Raw genomic sequence first — 23,455 nt, 5'->3', positions numbered from 1 at the left:
TAGTTCTCTATATATATGATGCTTTGTAACTCGTAGAATATAAGTTATTCATAATGTAGTCTCTTAGGGTTTTGTAGCCGTTCCGCCATTCTCAGTTAGTTTAATAATATTCCTATTATTTTGTTAGTCTTGTTCGTTGCGCACTCTGATATTCTATCAGAGCAGATTCAATCCTTGGTCTGATCCTGCCTCACCATCTGCTTGTCTTGTGTCGTCCCACCGCCTGTACTCCAACCCATAATCTGATCTGTTGCTGCAAGCCTGCACAGACCCTATTCTTGCTCGTCGTTTTTGCACCACTCTGCAAGCCTGGAAATCAGAACCTCCTCCGCACCCTTATACTCACGATCTCGACCCGCACCAGACTGTTGCCTGCAATCCACCACACCACTGCCGTACCTGCTGCCTTAGAACCACCCGCTTGTCGTTGTTTGTTCGCATCGCCACCGCACCAATGCTGGAGGTGTATGGCGTCAGTCCAGAAAGAAGAAAAAATGAAAAAAAGGAAAAGGGAAGTAAGAAAAAAGTGGAAAAGAAAATAAGAAGGAAAAAAAAGGAAAAGAAATTAGTTTTGGTTGTTTGTTTAAGGCCCACACGGGCAAGAAGAAAAAAAACATAGTTAAGTTTGTTTTTGGGCCACACGAGTTGTTGGTTTGTTTGAGATTGTTTTGTGATTGTCATTCAAGTACTTAGAATTGTGACCACTCGAGTGATGCTATTTGTGTTTGTTTGTTCGTTGCTACAATAGAGATATGAAAATCTCGTCCTTTTAGTGACGAGTTCTTTCCATACTCTCAACACTAGCCAGTTTGAACTAGAACCAGTTTGCCAGCTATAATCAAGAATCAAGTCAAGAATCAAGAATCAAGAACCAGTTTGCCAGTCAAGTAAAGTCAAGTCAAGAATCAAGTCAAGTTTGCCAGTTCGCAAGTCAAGTCAAGTTAAGTCAAGTCAAGTCCAGTTAAGTTTGCATGTTAGCCAGTCCGCCTAACAGAGCCAGTCCGCATCTGCTTGTTTGCAAACCCATGTCGTATACCGCCATGAGTTTGACGGGGGGTGTTGGAAAATAGTTATTTATTTTATTGTTTGAATTTGGGCTTAGCCCATTAGTATTAGGGTTTCGTTTTCTTGCTTATTAGGGTTATGTTAGTTCTTTATATATATGGTGCTTTGTAGCTCGTAGAATATAAGTTATTCACAATGTAGTCTCTTAGGGTTTTGTAGCCGTTCCGGCATTCTCAGTTAGTTTAATAATATTTCTATAATTTTGTTAGTCTCGTTCGTTGCGCACTCTGATATTCAACTGATACCACTGTTCGGCGCATTAATAGCATGGTCGTTTTCTGAAATAGGGTTTACTGGTTTTCCATGGATGAGGGGTTGGAAGAGGGATTGTTGGTCCTCCATTGTAGAGAGAAAGTGTCAGAAAGGAAAGGAAAAAGGAAACAAAGTGATTGATGGATAAGAAACGAAAAACCAAGACAGAATAATGAGATGAAGCAAATATGAGTGGACATTGGTTTGTATATGTTTAGGGGTCCCTCCCATGTGCTCCACATACAATTATATTAAAAGTGGGCAAAGAAAAAAATTACGTATGTACCTAACCTATTTTTGTATCTGATGGAAAAGTAATGAAGGATATGAAGATTATTTGGTATTACGGATTTTTGTTTTTGATTCAAGCGATACTGAGTAAGGACAACGAGAATACAGGACCTCAGGTGCATGGATGAATAGTTTTTAGAAAATAGTAATAATCAATGCATTTGTTGATCTTTTGTTAATTTTGTGTTTTAATTTTTTGATCAATATTGTGTTTGTTAATTTGTCAATATAATGATAGCACGATAGGAAGTACAAGATTTATGAGTCCATGACCACACCCCAAAATTTATGTTGCAAAATGAAAAATGGTTTGAGGAGTTTATTGGAGGTGGTTACTGGTGTAGACTCTAGATCAAAAGCCCAAGCCAGCAAAGGCCGTTAACTATACCATCTTCCAAGTCCCAATCAAAATTTCCATTCCCCTTTACAAATGGTCAAAGATTGTTTCAATATGTATATATGTTGCTGCTCTCAAACTAAACAAAAACCCTTATGGTTGCAGGCCTACAAGAATTCATGAGACGCTCTGGACCCGAGACCCGAGGTCCGCGGTGTGACAATCCATCACTTATGCTCTCTCTCTCTACCTAGGTCTCTCTCCTCGGTAAGAACCCACTGGCATATCTATTAGGCCATCTCCAACCGAAGGGTCCAGATGGCCAGAGGGCCGAAAATAGCCTTAAAACCGTCTCCAACCGAGGGCTAGGCCAGAGGGCTCTGGAATCTGGGAGGGCCCCACGGGATCGGAGAGGGCTTTTTTTTTAATGTTTTCTATTGCTGTCGGTTAAAACCGACAGCATTAAACAGGTTTTATTTTTTTTTAATAGTTCTACTATTAGTGTCGGTTATAACCGACACTAATAGTTTGAATGTTTTTTAATACAACGGCTACTAGCCGTTGTATTATTAGGCCTTTTTTTTTTTTCCCTTTTTTTTTCCTTTTCATATTAATCAAATTTTGTTTCATATTTTTTTTCAATTCTATTTTACAAAATTTGTTTCAATTTTTTTTAAATTCTATTTTTTTCCTATAACTTCTATTTTACAAAATTTGATTCATATTTTATTTCCTATAACTTCTATTTCACAAAATTTGTTTCATAATTTTTTTCAATTCTATTTTTTTCCTAGGCCATTTATACAACATTAAATTAAATTAAGTAACATGAAACAACATTAAACAATATGAAATAACATTAAATAACATTAACCAACATACAAATTATACAACATAAAAAAACATTTAACAACATGAAACTTAAACAACATTTTTAAAAACATTTAACAACATTTAATATCATGTTGACGTCACCTAGCCGTTAGATTTGAATTTAAATTGTAGTTTTTAAATAATAAATTATGTTTGGCCCTATGGCCCTTTGGTCCTCGGTTGGAGACGGTTTTTTGTGACAGGGCTAAAACGAGCCCTCTGGCCCTCTGGCCCTCGGTTGGAGACGGAGGCAAATATGGCCCTGTACTGTTCATTAAAATATTAATATCTTAGAGAATCTTGGAGGGCCAGAGGGCTAAAACGAGCCCTCTGGCCAGCCATCGGTTGGAAATGGCCTTACAAGATTCATCTCAACTTAAAAATAGGCCGTAAAAACACCATCAAACATGCCATAATGTACAAAATATTTTGCAGGCTGGGTGTGTTTGCATCTACTGTTGCTGCTGAGGTGGTAGGGCCTGACGGGACCGCACCAAACACAGTTGAGCCACTAGTATTTGTTGTGTTCAAGACTGATGAACTTGTGCTGCAGACGCAATGTGAATATACAAATATTAATTTTTATCTTTCTAAATGAAAAAGGTGGTACGAAAACATGAGAGAGTAAATTACCTAGTAGACGGATATTGACAAGACCCTGTACCTGAGAACATTGTTGCAAAACCAGAGATCATTTAGAAGGAAAGAAGAAAAACGTGACAAATCTTTTTAATTGAAAACAGGATCTCGGGTGAAGGATAGACGGTTTTAACAACTTGAGCTACAAGTCTCTTGCAGGATGACGTAGAGTTTACAAACGGTAGTATAAAATGGTGACTTACTTGGGTCAGTGCTAGTGATCATAGCAGTTCCACCAAAGTTGCAGCTATTTGGAACTGGTTTCTTCTGATAATAGTTATTGAATGCGTAAGAAGCATGATCCCGGACACTATTTGGGTTGTAACAGCTTCGTCCCGGCTGAATTTCTGAGCAATCAGTGCCACCATGGCCACAAGCATAGTCCAAAGCAACTTGCAATGCCATTTGTGATGCACCTTGGCTAGCAACACACCAACTTGAACCAGTGGATGCAGGTGATGATGGTGTTGTTGTTGTTGTAGGAAATGGGGTCATGCTAGGGGAGGATGTGACAGGGACAGTTGAATCAGCTGGATTTGAATTAGGGTTCACAATTGGTGTTGATGAAGTGGGATTTGTGGTAGTTATTGTAGGAACTGTTGTTATTGGAGTAGTGATGTCCCTTTGGGTGGTGGAAATTAGGGTTTCAGGGAATTTCAGCCCTTTATTTTCTTGGTCTTTTTCTTTGATGTGTCCAATGTTCTTTTCCTTTATTGTCACACTCAAACCTGTACTAGAAAAATCAAAACTAGAGTAAGCTTTACTTTTTTTGTATTCTGCACTTTATGAGCATTGAAAGAATGGTGCCAAATCTGAATTGGGTTGTGGTTCCAGGTTCCAAAATAAAATCAAAACCCTATAAACTAATAGTTTCACAAGCCATCACAACTAGTTGAACAATTTATCCTTAATTTGGAAATAGGAGTAAATAATAAAGTTTTCTGTTTGGACTTTAAAGAAGATAGTAAAAACTGAAAAGTTCAGTGACTTTACCGCAGTATAGGGTGTTACCCAACTGGGGTCTTACCAAGATTTGAAAGACTGCTGTTTTCAAAATGCATTCATGTGAATGCTCGAAGGAAATGAAGAAGCAAAAAGTTAACAAAATGGGAAAAGGATCCTCTCCGGATATCTTTCTTCTAATCCATCAAATTAGTGGATCCGTATCATTAAAATTTGATCAAACGGCTGAAGTTATTATAACTTTTAGAGTGAACCTCTGTTTGTAGCTATTGGATTAAATTTCAATGACACTGATTCTCTGATTTGGTGGATTAGAAGGAAGGGATCCGGAGAGAATCGCTTTCCCAAAATGTTTATTTGAGTGAGATGACATCTTTTTCCACTGGGACAGGTTTGGAGCCTATTATTGGATTAGACAATTCACCGTATTCAAGGTATGTTGAAGAAAAAAATGAATAAATTTTGTCCAATTTAAAGATAGAAGGTGGATAACTCGTGAAAAAAAAAAAACTTTTCCCTTACCATCCTCACAAAATAGTAGGATCAATAGAAATAAGTTTCCTTTTACCAAAAAAAGAAAAGAAATAAGTTTCCTTCATGTCCAATCTCTTATAATCCTCCCAAAATACAAAATTTAATCACAATGACCTTCGTACATACCTTAAATTACATGCGTTATCCTATCCAAGCACGGAATTGGATCCGCTCCGGACCTTAGTGTCAAGAACCTAGGGATCAATTCATCTGGGCTGTACAAATTCAATTAAACGGTCCCATTAACTCATTTTCCTGGCCCACCACATAAAAACCAATGGCTCTGATTTTTTTTACACACCAATCAACGGTCCAGATGATATGATCCCTAGGCTCTGAACACTAAGGTCCAGAGCGGATCCGATTCCTCCAAGCATCACAAGAAATTTAAAATAAATACAAAGTAAAAACTATAAGAGGAAAATTTAAATTGATCATTAAGCTTCATGAAAATTTGAAAATAGATAGTACTCTAACCCCGCTACTTTGACTGAGGAAACAAACAAAAGAAAAAGGAGAAAGCATCATGAAAAAAAACTATATCTAGATGGGTGAGAAATTAATGGAACTTTTTCATCCACAAAAAGAAAATGTCTAACTTAAAGAAAGAAATATAATAAACAGAACACAATTGATAAGCAGCATTATTTGTAAAGCATTAAATTATGAACAAAGAACAAGAGCCACATTTGAAATGACACAATTCTGACCTAGGACATTACATATATTCATAAAAAATTCTTATCTCTCAATCCAAACTCTGACCTAGAAAAAGAGATTCAAATGCAGACATGGATTATTAGTGAGCCGAAAGTTGATGGGGAAGAGGGGAAGAATATAAATTCACTTGTCAAAGGCAGAAAGAAACAAAGCAAAAAAAGAAAAAGAAGCAAATGGTATTATTACCAAATATATATTAATTAACAAAACAGAATGATAGATGCTGTCATAACAAATCATAAATAAGAAAAACTAAATATAAAATTGTAAAGGATGCAACTCAAAGTTCACAACAAGACAAAGGAAGTCACCTGAACAGAAGAAAATACCCAATAGGAGTAACAAGCAGGAGATTAGAGTTATAGGATAAATAAACCTTCCACCCATTTGGTGCCTTTGCTTACTTCTACTTCTTCTCTTTGATGACTTCTTCTTCTTCTTCTTCTGATCTAATCTAGTTCTACTATATTTGTTTGGTTTGAAAGAAAGAATCTTCTTCTTCTTCTCCTTGATGACTTCTTGTTCTTCTGCTTCTTGTGATCTAATCTAGTTCTACTTTGTTTGTTCGGTTTGAAAGAAAGAAGGAAAGAAAGAGGAGCAAATAATACTTAAACTAGAGAAGATCAATGATGTTGTTGAAAGAAGAGGTCTTTGAACCCTTTGTCTCAATTGTCATACCCTTAAAAAATATTTTCACACACACACATATATATAGTATAAGAGAGAGGTGTAGGTGTAGGGAGGTGGAAGCGGGGGAGGGAGGGAGGGAGGGGTGGAAAAGGAGGCAAAAGGTGGGGCAGAGAAGAAGGTTGAGGAAAAAGGAAAAGAGGGGGGAGGAATTATTTGGAATTTAGTTTTGGGTTTGTGGGCTGTTAAGTGATGATTGTAATGATGGTGGTGATGTGTGCATTTTGCCTTCCTCCTTTTTCTCTGCCTCTTCTTTTTGAAGTTTGACACCATTTTATCTGAGTAACCATGGACCAGGATCCTCTCCTGAGCAGATGGAGAGGATCCTCCTGACCAGGCTCATCGGGCCGTTCATTTTTTATCCAACGGTTACAAACAGGGAGTCCCTCTTAAAGTTATAATAATTATAACCGTTGGATAAAAAATGAACGGCCCGATGGGCCTGGTCAGGAGGATCCTCTCCATCTGCTCAGGAGAGGATCCTGATCCAGTAACCATCAACCAACCGACCAACATTGCAGCCTTGCAGGTGTGGTGTTGTAGAACATGTCTTCTAAGCATGATCTAAAATATCCATAATATTCTAATATTTTCATAAAAATTTCCATGTTTTTGGACTACCGATATTTTTTTAGACTACCGATATTTCCAATATCATCGATATTTTAGACCTTGCTAAGTCAATCATGTATCTTACCATGCAATGTATAAAGTGTAAAATATTGTACTAATTCATTATATATAAATGATTATGGTGTGTTTAAATTTCTTTCATTAATTACTACATATTTTCTACACTCACAATGTTTTCCAGCTCGCTATATAATCAACTTAAATCAGTTATATCTATCATGCAATGCATTTCCTTCCAAATTTTTGTGATAAACTAATAGATAATTGACTAAATAAACATTCTGCAAAGTTTCAATAAAAATTTTCAAATTTTTCTTACAATTTCCGTGGTTTTTATTCAATTTTTATCGATATCGATACTATCCCGATATTTCCATCGAAATTTCTGTGTTTTTGGACTACCGATACTTCTGATATCATCGATATTTTATACCTTACTTCTAAGTTAATATAACTTGTTCAGAGGGAGGGAATTGGATCCTCTCGTGAGCAGGAGATCAGGATCCTCCTGACCCAATAACATGGATCGTTAAATTTTGATACAACGGCTACAAACAGGTGTCCCTCTAAAAGTTATAATAATTGTAGCCGTTGGATCAAAATCCAACGGCTCGTGTTAGTGGATCAGGAGGATCCTGATCTACTGCTCATGAGAGGATCCAATTCCCAGAGGAAGACGGTAGTATTACAAATTCAGCTATGAAAATAAACCCTTGAAAAAAAAAAGGATTAACAAGAAAGTTGTACCTCAGGGTGGATAAGCATTTATTTTAGGGAATTTTAACGAAAAGCATCCGGTACTGTTCACTTTAACGAAAAACCATATTTTTACACTAAAAAGTCAATCATGGTACTATTCACTTTACTCTTTATTTTGTCCTTATCATTAAAACTCAAAGTTTCCAAACCTTTTTCATTAGTTTTCCTTTTATTTTATATATGAGATTGTATGCCCGATTCTTCCCTCAATATCGATCAAATTAAAAGATATAACTATCTAGTATGGATGTACCCAAATTACCAAAAGGGTCAATCATGTTTTTTTTTTTTTAATATTTTTTTTAAAGCTTTTTGGTTTGGGCTGCTACTGGAAAAAGTAAAACATCTAGAAGATAGCATAAAATTTCACACATATAATTTTACAGTTGATCGGACATAATATATTCTATTTATTTATATACTAAAACACACGATTAAAAAGTAGTAGGACTCATGCAAATACATCATCAAACTCACAAAAATAAAAACCTTTGTTCTTCTAAACAGTGTAGAGAAAATGTTACCTTAAATAATGATCCAACTAGCCTTTATTTGTCGTTTCAGTTACAAAATATATGTGTGTGTATTATGGATCTTTATGTGGGGCACCATGTATGAACAAAGTGAGCTGAATTGGTGAAATAAGTCCTTAAAGTGGACGGTCTAAAATCCTATCCTATGGCTTGCACTTTTGACCAATTGGATTCGAAATATACCTATGTGGATTAATTTATTAATCCAAATTTTTAGCTTTATGCTTTGGTTCCAAATAAAGGCCGTTCTTGATTGTTACTACCATAATCCCCATTTGTGCATGGGTGGTGGGAATGTCTTTGATTGAGACTATTATGTATAAAATTACTGGAGGCTAAGATCTTATTAGTCTTTAATCATGCTATAAGCAGCCTATGATAAGTATGTTTATCGACAAATCTTGTATTTGTGTGCCTAAATCTTTGACAATGATCCTAATACCTTGCACAAAGGTCAAGCTTTACCGTAGTGCAGGTCATGTTAAGCAAAAGCAACACTTGCAAGGGACGTTTTCTGTTTACTTTGCCATAAGCAAACTAGAAAGAAACCATCGTGGGTGGCATATGAGTTTAGTAAGAGAGTAATGATGTTTTTAGACTTAAAAATCTAAATATATGTTTATGTTGTTACACCGTAAATTTAGATTAGATATTTTGTCAAAAATAACTTAAGTCAAATTTTAGAGACAGTCTAATGACCCATTACTAATCAACATTAATGTTACTCTCAATTTAATCACGTGTCCTCCAATACGTGTGGGTTTTTTTTTTAATTTTTTTTTATCAAAAGGCTACAATAAAGTTAGTAGTGAAATCATTCAGTATAAAATAAATTTATCTTCATAAGGTTTCTAATGTGAGACTAAATTTAACTTCATAAGATTTTCGATGGGAGACATTGCTTCAACAAATCAACGGTTTGAATTCACGACTATGACAATATAAGCATTATATTCGCCCAAGAGGATTGGGTACAACTCAAAAACAGAAAACAAGAGCCACAAGAAATATGACACCATGCTGTTGCTCTTTCACTACTTCTGCCTCCATATCCAAATTCATCTCAGAAAATCCACACCTCTCCATGCTAGAAAACCAATGCACCTCCATGAAAGACCTCCAAAAAATCCACGCCCACCTCCTCAAAACTGGCCTAACCAAGGACACGGTCGTCGCCAGCCGGCTTCTGGCCTTCTCTGCCTCCCGAGCCGGAGACATCAACTATGCCTACATGGTTTTCAGACGCATAAAAAAGCCAAACCCCTTCATTTGGAACACCATCATTAGAGGCTTCTCCGAAAGCCAAAACCCGAAAACCGCAGTCTCTCTTTTCATTGAAATGCTGGTAGCTTCAGAAATTGAGCCACAGAGATTGACTTACCCTTCAGTTTTCAAGGCTTATTCTCAAGTTGGCCTTGCCAAAGACGGAGCCCAGCTTCATGGAAGAGTTATAAAGTTGGGTCTCGAAAGTGATGAATTCACGCGAAACGCGATTATACACATGTATGCAAATTGTGGGTTTCTGAGTGACGCAAGAAAACTGTTTGATGAGGACTTGGAATGTGACAATGTTGCATGGAATTCTATGATCATGGGCCTTTTCAAATGTGGTGAAGTGAGTGAATCCAAGAGGCTGTTTGATAAGATGCCTTCGAGGGATTCAGTTTCTTGGAATTCGATGACTAGCGGATTTGTTAGGAATGGGAAGTATGCAGAGGCATTGGAGTTTTTTGGTGAAATGCAGAAGGAGAGGATTAGGCCTAGTGAGTTTACAATGGTGAGCTTGTTGAATGCTTCTGCTCAGTTGGGAGCAATTGGACAAGGGGAGTGGATTCATGAATACATAAAGAAAAATGGGATTGAAATGAATGGAATTGTTGTCACGGCGATTACAAACATGTACTGCAAATGCGGAAGCATCGAAAAGGCTCTTCGTGTTTTTGAGGCTGCCCCGAATAAAGGGTTGTCCTGTTGGAACACCATGATCATGGGCCTGGCCGTTAACGGTTGCGAGGAGGAAGCAATTGAGCTGTTCTCGAGGCTTGAAACTTCAAATTTTATACCGGATGGTGTCAGTTTTCTTGGGGTCCTAACAGCGTGTAATCATTCGGGGAAGGTGGAGAAAGCAAGGGATTATCTCTCGAAAATGACACGAAGTTATAAGATTGAACCTTCGATAAAGCACTATAGTTGCATGGTTAATGTGTTAGGCAGGGCAGGACTTCTTGAAGAAGCAGAAGAGCTTATAGATAACATGCCGGTAAAAGCAGATGCCATTATTTGGGGGTCATTGCTCTCATCTTGTAGGAAGCACAGTAACATTGAGATGGCAAAACGAGCAGCAAAGCGTGTAATCGAATTGGACCCAAATGACAGCTGCGGTTATGTTCTTATGTCAAATGTCTATGCTGCCTCTAGTCGGTTTCAGGAAGCGATGAAGGAGAGGCTATCGATGAAGGAACAGAAGATAGAGAAAGAACCGGGGTGTAGTTTGATCGAAGTGGACGGAGAGGTTCATGAGTTTATAGCCGGTGGAAGGCTACATCACAAAGCCCCAGAGATCTATTCTCTGTTGGATGAGTTGGGGTTTATGATTCCCGAAATGGGGTAGGTTACGATGCTTTAGCATCAAACTATCATTTGCAGAAGATTGTGCGTTTTTCAGAAACCGAATTTGTGCACGAAGTAAAGGCATAGAACAGAAGTGAAGTAGATCAACTGTATTTTATATAGCTGCTCTTGCAGTGGTTACATGATTTATATATTCAATGTAGGTCACATGAAAGCAAGCAGTAATAAAGGAATTCGAAACTCTTTCGATATAGCTTAATGCTACTGGAGAGATGACGTATCTCCAGAATATTAATCACCACTTACTGATACAGACATTGATTTCTTGCAACTCAAGTTTTTGACATAGTTCGGCCGGATCCCCAGGAGTACACCTCAGGAGGGACATTACCATTAGTGATCAGGTTCTGAGGAAGTCCATATAAATCCGAGATGTCCACGTGGTGGTGGCGGCCGTTTTGGTGGTGCTGATTTTGCAAAGCCGCAGCAACTTCCTCTTCATCCTGTGGCAGGCGATCAAAAGTGGCGTTCATGAACGAAGCAGCCATGATCACCACAGGGCCCGAAGCAATGAGCGCACCGACCACACCCCCTCCCATAACCTGCCCCTGAGCCCCTGCAAGATATATGGTTAGACCTGTGATCCCTGGAGGGGCTGGCGGGGGTAGGATTGACCCGAGCAATGAGAGGATTTCAAACCGGCCATGGAGGGTCACGATAGCGCCAGATGAAGCTGGTTGTCGCAGTGTGACATTGGTCACACAGCCACTTCCACTCAATATGCAAATGCCCCTCTGCTTCCTCCTTGCAAAGTTGGTTAAACTCTCACTCACATCACAGCCAGAACTTACCTCCATTGCATGAGCACGAAGCGCATTAGCGCTGTCGCGGGTGACTATGATGGGCGGCTTCGGCTTGTTCTTCGAACCTGCTGGCCTCCCACGCGGCCGGCGAAGAGTCTCCCCCGCAGGAACCGGTGTCACTTCCTTAGGCAACTTGGGTGCCATAGGCATTGCATCAATCCCAGGCCTGTGGTGACTGTTGCTTTTATCGGCATCTTGTCTCCGATCAATTACAGTTTTCGACACAACGGAAGGAGCCGCCAGATCTGCACCTCCTGCCATTAGCGAACCCGTTCAAGCACGCAGTCTTTGCAGTCACAAGAGATTCACCAGAAGATGTGTTCAGAACGTGTGAATAAATAGCAACATTTCTACCAATAGTTTTATGAAGCAAACCAAAAAGAATGATCCAGAATTAGGAGAAGATTAAGTGACACCATGCACAAAATTAATCACTAATTATATCACAACGGTAATATCACTCTCACTGCCTACCTCCCAACTGACTTTTCCAACACTTACATGTATTATATTTAAGTACAAATCTACCAACTCAATCTTTTCATAAGATATCCACCGGAGAAAACAGGTAAAGCGAGAATTCCGTCGAGCTTTTAAGCCTTCTTCAGTAGTAGAAACAAAAATTGCAAGTTATCGCATTGAACGTAGAATTCATGCCCCAACACAGTTTCGTAAGATGCATCGTCGAGGCACAAGGCAAAAAACGATAACTTCCCCGTTTAGAGTATGTACAATTGGACAGCCAGACAGAACCCCCGTAGATTCTGAACTAAAGTGACACCCTAATTTGGCAACTCCAAACTCACTACAAGCCCCATTGCAGAAAACAAAAAATGAAAGAAAAATGAGAGAGGGAAAACTTTCTACTAGTAGGTCCCCTGCCAAATCTGGTGCAACTGCTGAGGTGACAGGTCTTGGAAACCTCCTAAGCCTAAATCATTGAGGCGTTGCCGCTGAAGTTCTTGTGTTACGTCCACTTGGGAATGATAGAAATCCGGGTGTCCTCGATAACTCTGCAACTGGGACGGCAGCTGTCCAGCCTGCCCTTGTCGATATCCTGCATGCTGTTGATTCTGCCCAAGTAAGTTGTTAAATGCACTGTCTGGAACGGAAGGCAATGTTCTTGAACTCTGGAATCCACGGAAAACAGAAACTTTATAGTGGAGAAATGAAAATCATAGACACGGCGGCCAATCATCAGAAATCAGTATCCGAAACAGTGAATATCAAATCAGAAGTCATGCTGAACTACTGCTCTGAAGCACATTACAAGTAATAAGATGCACAAACACAAATTGCGCCTACCTACTTCTATGTTTAAATCTCTACCTGATAAAGAGCGGTTAAATGGTTTCCATCCTTGTACTGAGGGCGGAAAACATCATCATAGTCAGCTATGCTGCCGGGAGTAGCAGATGCATTATGCAAGAAACTCCCGTGATTGTTATTAGAGGCCCCAAAACTTCCACGACCAGCAGCAGCAGCAGACGTAGGCAATCTGCTTACTGAGGCTCCACTTCTATACTGAGGGAAGTTGTATTCCATGCTAGCCCCTGACTGATGGAATGCACTACCACCTAGATATTCTTGCTGCAAATTTGATGGCATAGGCGAGTAGTTCTGAGCCTGAGGCATGGAAGGGTACCCAATAATGTTTGCTAACTGTTCGTAAGAATGGGTAGGTTGAGCATATGAACGGGCTGCATGGCGCTGAGGAAGTACAGAAGACACCTCAGATAACGGTACAGCGCCTGGTCTCAGAGCCTGTATGGTTTAATGCCACGGATATCGGCAAACACTGCCTTATTTCATTTATTCCATAATAATAATAATAATTTGCATGTGGGCATCAAATTCAAGAGGGGTTTAATGCACTGAACGATGTGGGGTCACCCATCACTTACCTCGGACATGGAACTAGTTGGGTTCTTTACGGATGAAACTACACTGTTGTATCTTGAAGGCACAGATGGCTTCACCAAAAACTGTTGGAATGACTCCAATAGATCACTTCGTATAGAATCTGAATATGCCTGCGGAATTTTTTTTCCAAAGGGGGAGAGAGAGAGAGAACAACAAGAATACAAGGAAATCAGGCCACATACATAATCACAATGTTCAAAACCCTGAAAGAAAATAAAAATTAGACAAGACTGGCAACACCAATGAAGACGGCAAAAGAGATATCGGATAATAGATGATGATGGATAGAGAACAAATCTATCAGGGATTAGCTATAACACCAGAAATGCTCTTTCTTGAAAACATACTCAGATTCAACTAGAAATTCCATCAAAGGAGTAGGCAAATCAGCAGAGCAGTTACAAGTAGGGATTGCTACACCAACAGACAGTAGATGTGCATATTTTCCAACATGATTTTTCTTAATGTGTACAGTGTAACACATGAAAATGCTCAGAAAACCACGGTACCATGAAAAGTGTAATAAATTTGTTAAGCCAACTCCATGAACAGAAAATCATTAATGTTGTATACAGATCAACATTCCATAGCATAGAAACAAGTCTTGGTTAAAAACTAAACCAATTAGAATCATCAACATTTGGCAATATTGTATACAAGTAACTACTCATAAAATTCAGTCAAAAAATGAACACTTTCCATGATTCAGCAGCAAACAAATCCTCCTTATAAGTTGGGCATAAAAGAATGCAGAAAGTTAAGAAATATAACTCTTACCATATTGTTTTGAAGAGGAATATTTCTGAATTCAGGATCTGCCTTTGCAAAGGGCAATCCAGAAGTTGCTCTTTCAATGTTCTCAGAATTAAAATTACGTAGTGATGAGGTAGAGCTGTCTCTATGTCCATGGGTTGCTTCAAGGATATCCTGTTTTATCAGATCTGGCTGTGAAGGTACTGGAAAATCATAATTTTTAGCACCTATGCTTGCTCTCCCAGTATTATACATGTATCCAAGAAGTTCGTCATGATTGTACCCTGAATTTCTGAACAGGAAAAAAAATTCAAAAATTTAAGAGACATTACAACTATATGATAGATTTGAACTAAGTGAAAAACTCATACCTTGTATCCAAGCGCCCAGCTGAGAAAACATCAACTCCTGCTTCTCCTGCAGAAGATCCTCCCAAGTCATTTTTCACGGAATTAGATGGCTTGCTGGATAATGCAGAACCTTGAGACGGTCTAAAGGTGCCAAAACTCAAATGCGAACAATCGGCAGCCAATTCTTGCAAATTATTTGGAAGGACTACTGCACAATTATCTTGATCTTCCTCCTTTCTTAAATTCAGTTGTTGCATTCTCATAGTAGCTGATGCCACAGAAACATCATTAGAGGCAGAATGATTTGGATATGGTGCATTTGAATCAATAACAGTTCCTGGAAATACACAAAAGTAATGAACAAGAAAGACAATAAGAAAGGGTAGCATAAACTTCTTACCGGATGGCGACAATAATAAGATTTCAGAATCAAAACTACTTTCTTTCAAACAGTTAGCCATATGATATGGAGGTAAAGCAACCTTTCACCGCCAGAACAATCACAAACCCTTCATCAAAGACATTTCAGTTTCATAAACAAAATCCAAACCTAAGCACCATTGTTTTCAGTTTCAAAATACCACATTTTAGGTTGAGGACTAGGGGGGAAGATAACATCAACAACTCCACAAATCTAGTCCGAACAGAGTTTAGATGCATAAAAAAAGTATCAGGACTTCAAAATGAAACAAAATATTTTGCAAAAAAAGAGTCAATTGGCTACTCAAGCACATTTAGACTATTCTCAAGCAACTTCCTCTATTATTACCAATTTTAGTGAAGGTTAAAGGACAAAGTGCTAGGAGCAATTTTTACCATGCAAAAAAAAAAAAAAGTATTAGTATGTCAACAAATAAAAGTAACAGATAAACTTGAGCTTATACCAGTCACAAAACTTTCATAACATAGAAAAGAACTAAACGTGAAATTCTAAAAGCAGCCAAAGAAGGTTAAACTGACAAAAATGAGACACAGAAATGTAGAGACGTGTTTCATTCAGCTGAAGACGATAGATCTAACAATTCAAACAACCATGGATGTAACCAACACAATAACAACCATAATGTTTTTATATGTTATCCATTACAATACAATGATCTGGATTGATATAGATTCTAGCATCATGAATGTCATTAGCAATGATCTCTTATATCGTATGTGTAATTGAGTAAACGATCATCCCAAATACGTATATAACACAAAAATAATTACCTTTTCCATCCTCATATGCAGACCTACGAGATTCGTCGGAACTAGAATTGGAAGACAAATCATCAACATAATATGATTTTCCACCGGAACCATCCACCATCTTCTGTCTACTGGAAGCAAAAGCAATGCAGTCTGAACTAAGACTTTCGCTACTAATATTCCCCTCTGATAGTTGGACCTTATGTGACTGGTAATCCCTTGGCACATTGGATTCATTGATATAAAACTTAGATTGATTTGCATTTAAAGCTGATGACCTATTTACAGCCGTTGGCTGCTCAATCACAGGCCATTCATCATGGAAATCGTTCTGTCCAGCACTATCACCAGTTTTATGTATCATCTCTGACACACGAGGATTATGAAAGTGCATATATTGGTGCATCTCTGTTTGGGAAGATTCAACGTGGCTATTACATGAATTTGTAGAAAATGCATCCTGATGCAAAGATGTATCAGATAAAATACGTGAGCCCATGCTAGGTGGTCTACCCATCTTAACAATGTCGGCCATTGAAAGATTCCCCAAGCTGGTTCCGGAAGTAGATTGATTTCCCGTAGAAGGTTGTAGAGATACACAGACTGCATCACCTGGCCTTATTGAAGTACTAAAAGATTCACTGCAGCAGATATTGAACGATGACTTGCATGAGTATTGAGTAATAAAAAGTACATAAGAAGATCTGACTAATCTGAATAACTGTTTCTGATTCTAGTTCTTTCATCAGTTACTTTAATAATAGAAGGGTATTATGATATTAATAAAACAATAAAAGAAAACAAGGAAACCTGCCCTGTTCAAACCACTGAACTAAACAACTTGAGGGAAAAAAGACAGCTCCACTCTGTCCCTTCCCCTTCCCCTCCCCCTCTCCTATCCTTTCACATTTCTCCACCTTTGCTTTACTTACTAATATTCAAATACCCATCCCTCGTACATGCATAGTTATGGAAGTAAACTATCCTGAATCAACAAATGCAAAATTGCTCGGGAAAATGTACGGCTCATGCATGATGTCACCCCCACAGCTAATTTCATATAAGAAACAGATGACACTAAAACTTCAGTTTAAACTTACCGCTGAGATGAAGGTTGCTGGCTTGTGGCTCCTCCTGTAAAGTGAGAAGCTGGAGTATGAGGTGAAACAAACCCATTTTGTCCCTTATAAGCAGCTTTACCGGGCTCTAACAAAAGGAAAACAGGCAGTTCACAATTAAAAACATGCGATACTAAAATACACAGCAATGCTACTCATACAAGAACTAGATAGTGATTTTACACAATAAGATCAACATACCATTGGAACCAGTTTGAGTTGATCCACACCATCCACCAGTATGCTCATTACTACCTTTAGCACCACGATTTGAACCTGCGCTGTGAACTCGTGGCTTGGAGTCTTGTGTCTCCTTTATCTGGGATTTTTAAAATACCATGACATAACAAGATAAAATATAAAGTACAAAAAGAAATAAATGATGTAACCACTGAAAAAAGGGAGCGCATTTTAGCAAGGGTACCTCTTTCCTTCTTTCACGTTTGCTCTTGACTTCATGAAAAGTATCTACACATTTGGAGAATACTAAATCAAAGATGACTTAAAGAGATTATTAGATAGCGGAAGAAAATTCCATCGATTAAACAAAACTTAAATGCAACACACTAAAGAGAAACAGAAAATAAGACATCTTATATATATATATATATATATATATATATAAAAGTATCTACACATTTGGAGAATACTAAATCAAAGATGACTTAAAGAGATTATTAGATAGCGGAAGAAAATTCCATCGATTAAACAAAACTTAAATGCAACACACTAAAGAGAAACAGAAAATAAGACATCTTATATATATATATATATATATATATATATATATATAATGCGGATAGCTATGGCCACCTTACTAAATCAATATTGAATAAGCAACCGCCTAGATTTTCTTTAAATCGCCATAAAAAATGCAATGCTTAATAAATTTCTGTCTTTGAAATAAAAATTGTTATCTTCTATCATCTCTAAACTAAAAAAATCGAAACAACCGTTAGGGTCTACATATCAGCACTCTTAGCAATCAGCCAGTAAGTAGTACAATACAAATTAGATCATCCTAATGCATTGCTTGGATGAAGAAAAATGTAAACCAAAACGTCTAACAATGCCATTATAAATTTGTTTAAAATTTTGGTTAAATATCAAAACAAGCAAGGTTAGTCAACCCTGTGCAACCAATTTGCTCCGGAAAAATCAAACCTTCTAAATTTTCCCGGAAACAAAAAATCAAACTTCTAATTTTCCCGGCAATAAACCCAAAATTTCACAACATTCATAACTTTAAATTTGGTTTATCTCCTCCTACGGTTTCTCGGCATCCAAACAAAAAATTACTAAATAAAGCCTACATTTTTCATTCTTTCCCCAAACCTAAAACATCCAAATTTGATTTATAATAAATAGGACCGAGAAATAAAAAGGTGGTGGCGCAGCATAAAAACCTAAAGAGAGCAGGCGCTGAACGGCGTCGTTCGGGTCCATATTGCACTCTTTAAGCACCGAGTAGATCTCAGGCTCCGGACAGTTAACAATCTCCTTCAGGCTCTGTATAATCTTATTCGTCATCGGCGGAAACTGCGCCGCCGCTGCCGCCACTCCATTCTTCGTCTCGCTCCCCATCCCTCTCTCTCCTAAAAAATATAATCGGAGAAAAAAATTTCCCAGGAAAAAACTTTCTTTGCGGCTAGAGATTTTCCGATCAGCCAAACAGAAAACCAAAACCCTCAGTCTCTCACTCCTCTCTCTTTCTCTCTCTCTCTCTCTCTCTCTCTCTCTCTAAATCTCCCAAAACGACATTACAAAATCCTCTCTCTATCGTTCGCCTTTTATTTGCGACACCCCGTTTTTTTCTTTTCTTGGTGGACTGATTAAGGAGGAGAACTGGTAACGTCAGCGGGGATGTTAAATTTACGGGCTGTTAGGTTTTTGTTGTGACGGTCGCTTGGTTTTTAATCCAGGCCGTCCGCGTGGGCTGATTGCAGAAGGAATCGACCGGCTGTGAGGGTGAGATTTGAGGGTTTAAGATTGACGGTGAGATTAGATGGGCTTGCTGGTCGAGGACTAGAAAGGTTTTTAGGGTCGTTTTTTAGGTTGCTTGTTGGCAGAAAAGCGCCGTAGCGTCGTATTGTAATTAGCACACTAATGGTTAATTTAATTTTTATTTAGTAGAAAGATAATATACTTTTTTCAATTAAAAAAAAAGGAAATATTAGAATTCAAACGGCAAGTGATTTCACGTTCTTCTTTTACTTTCACACACTCGTTTCTTTTTCTTAGCCTCAAAATTTAGTTAATCCAAACGAAATTAGTTAGCAGAAACAACTTGTGGTTGTGGAATGCAGAGACCCAAAATATATGGAATGTGAAAATTACTTTTCTTTTAGATTTTAATTTTTGTAATTTAAATTTACTTTTGAAATGTAATTTGAATTTCACTCGTTCTAGTAGGCAAATATTTTTCTCTTTAATGTTCCTTTAACAATGTGCGGATGTGAGCATCGAAACCCCAAAAATCCCCATTAACAATTTTATTGAATCAGATATTACAATAAAACAATTAAATTAGGAAGTGAAAAGAATCGCTCAAATTGAAGATTGGTCTCCTTGAGGGTAGAAGAATGTTTGGAAATAATTATTTTTTATTCTCCCAAAAACTTATTAGAAAAATGTTTTACAGAAAAAAGACATTGTGATATATAAATTTACATAATTATAGAAAATACTTATCAAAATTAGTTTATCTGTATTAAATCCAAAATATATAGTTCTTGTCAAATAATTCTTAAACAGATAAAACAATTTATAGGTTACTTTCTATAGAAGGACACTGTGGACTTGATGGTATTAAAAGGGGAATGAAGACTATCTTCGGATTGTCTTTGTGAGGATCCAGATAATCATTTAATCGTGTCTGTTCATTATAAATAGTACAGTCAATTTTTGTCAAATACTATTTATGTTCAATTTTAAATAAAAAAATTTAGAATGATTTATGACCGCTTAATGTACGATGAATTGACTCGATTAAAGGATCCCAGAACCTTCACAAAGAAGATTTGGATAGGATGCTCATTCTTCAGATGGTAGGACGGTTGCAACCTCAAATGCAGAGCATTGTCCGCCCATGGTTGCAGGTTTACATACAAACTCAAATGCTTAAATTGTCATTGATCCCTTGCAACATCACAAATAACTTTCATTAGCTCAAATATTTTATCCCGATGAGAAATTCATTTCACTATGCATACAGTGGAATCGTAATTTAAGCGAGGAGAAATTGTAGCATAAATTTGTGAACAACCAACGAATATTGCAACATTGATGTTTTGCTTTGTATAATAAATGTTCCTCACAATATATCATATTGTTGGTAAGAATTTTGTGACATAGTTATGGGTAAGTTTGGACACATTATGCTCGGATAAATATTCGTAAGTCGTATCAAGTTGGTGTTGTCTATTATGAGTTGCACTGAAGCGCATGCCACATGAGATGAACATTTTCTACTGTTATGTTCTCTCTTTGTTATGAGAAGTGTGTATGATTTCATTTACGAGATCTATTTCACAATTCGATTTGTCAGATTTTTACAAAGTGGGGATCTCACTCTTTGCTAATACTACAAATTTTAGGACAAAAGCTTCATAGTGACACGTAACTTGGGAGTTTTTGGTGGTCGTGGCCTTGTTCATTCTATCATCACCGGGCATTTTGGAATCAACATCGGTGGAATGCTGGGGAACGATGACGATAATATCGGGGAACGAAGGATCGCCAAGTGCATTTGCTCTGTTTTCGGCCATTCATGTCTTGTTAGGGGTTGTGCTGAAGTTAGAAAACGAGAGCATCAAGAGTTGGTTAAGATGTTTCAGCAAGAATCTTCGTCTCATGCGCAGGTACGAAAAACTGTTGCGAGTAGACTCTCGGAAAGTGCTGCAGGTTATGTTCTCATCAGCTAAACAAAAAATACGCAAGTTATATGTTATACGCTTTATTCACCGAGTAAGTGCATTTAGTAATACAAGAGGGTTCCTCGTGACATGTTTTTGTTGGTCTATGCATGAACGACCGACAGACTATGAAACACTTTGTTTGGTGCAAGCAGTGTTCTTGGCAGCTGAACCAATTTCCTTTTCTCGTTATTTTGGTCGAATAGCTGAACAAATCATATGAAGTTATTAGTTTATGTACAATTTAATTTGAAGCATTATGTGGACTTGTTTGTAGTTTGTTGAGTAACAAGAGTTATTCCATACAAAAGAGTATATTTGTCCTTCTATTTTTTTGTTTTGGCTTTTTAGCCAAATTGGTCATTAAGATTTGCGTAACTCGTTATTTTGGTTCCTAAGATTTGAAATCAATAGAAGTGATCATTGAGTTTGTCTACTATCAATCATTTTGGTCATTCAATGAAAATTTATATTACATAAGGACTAAAATGATAAAAATACCCATGGGCCAAATGATTTGACAAAAATTTGAGGGTATTTTTGTCATTTTAGCCTCATTTAATGGAGATTTATCATGGAATGACCAAAATGATTGATGGTGGACAAACTCATGGACTACTTCTATTGATTTCAAATCTCAGGGACTAATGTGAGGAGTTATGCAAATCTCAAGGACCATTTTTTTTAAAAGCCCTTTTTTTAATAAGAAAAGTACGATATTTCATTTATTGATAAAATGGTATTAAAATTATACATCATGAAGAACTTGGCCATTAAATGGTTCTTGTAAACTAGATCTAAAAATATTATAATAAAGCATCACTAATCGCAAACATATAACTAGACTTCAAGCACTCGTTGCAAAACAATGAGTAGACTTCAAGCACTCATTCGAGCTCATTGTGAATCGCACAATTACACATTAACAAAAAATTTAAACTTCGTGTTACAGGGGATCATGTGAAAACAAAATCTAAAATCATAAATTAGGATAGGGAATACAATGTCCATAGATAGATCACATCACCTAATCACCTCCATGATCCCATAGATTCAACAAATCAAGCAACTCCACTCTTCACATATAGATCCAAAAGAGGTAATACTCAAAACAAAAATTAAAATCAAGCACTCTTCTTGTTGTTCGTAGGATTTATCATATATTGCATGGGCCTGCAGCATCTATTTTTCTACAATGAATACATCTATATCCACCAAATTAAAGAGTTATTAAAATACAAAACCTTAATTAAATAAATGTGCAAATGCAAAGAGCTTAAAACTCAGTTCATTAAAAGCACTTCTTCTTGCAACAGTGTCTCGAGTTTAAATTTTTTTCTCTTTAATATCGCTTGTATAAGAATAATAATATGCAATAAAAAAATTTCTGAGAAAAAAAAATTTACATAAATTAAGAACTCACACTCCATGCTGGTGACTGGATCATGAGTTTGACACTCCAACAGTCAATTTCCATCAAGTTCTGGGTTCTTCTAGAAGGATAATTGAAAAGGATTGAGTTGTAAATGTGGTGGAAATATATTAATCAAATGCATAAATAATATAAAAAACCAATAGATCAATACTGATGTTGGTCAACTCAATAAAAAGAAGTGTTTTTGTTATAAGCATGTTAAATTTTTTGTTAAAAATCCAAGTGATTTCTAAAAAAAATACTTACCTAGCCTAAAGCATACTTAAATTTTTTACCAAATGTAGTTAAAAATGTTTTTTATTGTCAAAAAAAGCTTATGACCCTTCCAAGGAGGCCCATATACTTTGATAGTAAGCCAAAATTTAGGTTTAGTTTTTTAATTGTTTTTGCCCGCAAATTTTGAATTATTTGCCATCTAGTTTTTTAATTTAATAATTATATAAAGAGCATACTATGCTAACTACTGCTTAATTTAATATAATAAACAAATATTTAATTTCAGGGCACCGTAGTACCTATTCTGCTATTCACAGGGTTCAAAAGTGATTGGGGGGGGGGGGTGGTTTGGGAAAGATAAATTACAATTTTTTTACCTCCATTAATACATGTAAGAGCTCTAAAACTGAAGAAAATTTTCAGCGCACCCGAAACATGGCTGGCACACGTGTCATGATACCATTGGAAAAATATTTGAAAAAAAACTTTCTCCAATTGTATTATTACAACCCGTATTCCAAATCACTGAAACAATTTGACAACCTTGGTCAACTTTTACTGTCGGATGGAGGGTAATGACAAATAGAAATGTGGAGCATTTCTCATTGATCTAATTTTATTTTAAGGGGTAAAGTTGGAATTAAAAAACTTTAGCGGGTTAGTTAAGTAACCTTCTAGATCAATGAGAGATTCTACCCTTATTTTTGAGTGGTGATATTCCCACCCCAGTGTCTTATTTCCCCACCCACCTTTTTATGAATTTTTTAATTACAAATTTATCCATTTGTAAAATGACTAATAGGGACCTTACTTACTCCTTTTTGCATTAATTTTT

At 37.1% G+C, this 23,455-nt stretch overlaps 4 protein-coding genes across 6 annotated transcripts; 1 reads left to right on the top strand and 3 right to left on the bottom strand.

Annotated features, from left to right (window-relative positions):
• Positions 1-2,009: 2,009 nt before the first annotated feature.
• Positions 2,010-6,502, bottom strand: LOC103443187 (PLASMODESMATA CALLOSE-BINDING PROTEIN 2-like). Of its 2 annotated transcripts, XM_070804782.1 has the most exons (5): positions 5,986-6,502; positions 3,661-4,185; positions 3,452-3,482; positions 3,175-3,365; positions 2,010-2,232 (listed from the first exon to the last, which is right to left on the bottom strand). In XM_070804782.1, the coding sequence occupies exons 1-4, from the start codon at positions 6,059-6,061 to the stop codon at positions 3,185-3,187; spliced, it is 813 nt and encodes a 270-aa protein (XP_070660883.1). In that variant the 5' UTR covers positions 6,062-6,502; the 3' UTR covers positions 2,010-2,232; positions 3,175-3,184. The 2 variants fall into 2 exon arrangements, with proteins under 2 accessions (XP_070660883.1, XP_017190031.1); XM_017334542.3 differs by lacking the exon at positions 2,010-2,232 and having other exon boundaries at positions 2,795-3,365; positions 5,986-6,356.
• Positions 6,503-9,295: 2,793 nt separating this feature from the next.
• On the top strand, positions 9,296-11,110 carry LOC103443186 (pentatricopeptide repeat-containing protein At2g42920, chloroplastic). The gene has a single exon (XM_008381986.4). It carries the CDS (start codon positions 9,296-9,298, stop codon positions 10,895-10,897), a length of 1,602 nt encoding a protein of 533 aa, XP_008380208.3. The 3' UTR covers positions 10,898-11,110.
• On the bottom strand, positions 10,997-11,981 carry LOC103443185 (AT-hook motif nuclear-localized protein 16). The gene has a single exon (XM_008381985.4). The coding sequence runs from the start codon at positions 11,979-11,981 to the stop codon at positions 11,190-11,192; it is 792 nt and encodes a 263-aa protein (XP_008380207.1). The 3' UTR covers positions 10,997-11,189.
• Positions 11,982-12,130: 149 nt separating this feature from the next.
• Positions 12,131-18,861, bottom strand: LOC103443300 (uncharacterized). Of its 2 annotated transcripts, none has more exons than XM_029108168.2 (10): positions 18,462-18,861; positions 17,480-17,523; positions 17,257-17,374; positions 17,038-17,143; positions 15,959-16,578; positions 14,768-15,083; positions 14,421-14,688; positions 13,625-13,753; positions 13,050-13,484; positions 12,131-12,850 (listed from the first exon to the last, which is right to left on the bottom strand). In XM_029108168.2, the coding sequence occupies exons 1-10, from the start codon at positions 18,637-18,639 to the stop codon at positions 12,587-12,589; spliced, it is 2,478 nt and encodes an 825-aa protein (XP_028964001.1). In that variant the 5' UTR covers positions 18,640-18,861; the 3' UTR covers positions 12,131-12,586. The 2 variants fall into 2 exon arrangements, with proteins under 2 accessions (XP_028964001.1, XP_028964002.1); XM_029108169.2 differs by having other exon boundaries at positions 14,768-15,014; positions 18,462-18,819.
• Positions 18,862-23,455: the final 4,594 nt, after the last annotated feature.

The sequence above is a fragment of the Malus domestica genome, chromosome 09, assembly GCF_042453785.1.
Source record: "Malus domestica chromosome 09, GDT2T_hap1".
NCBI lineage: Eukaryota > Viridiplantae > Streptophyta > Magnoliopsida > Rosales > Rosaceae > Malus > Malus domestica.
Note: the sequence above shows the minus strand (reverse complement) of the source record. Positions and strands in the feature narration are given on the sequence as shown.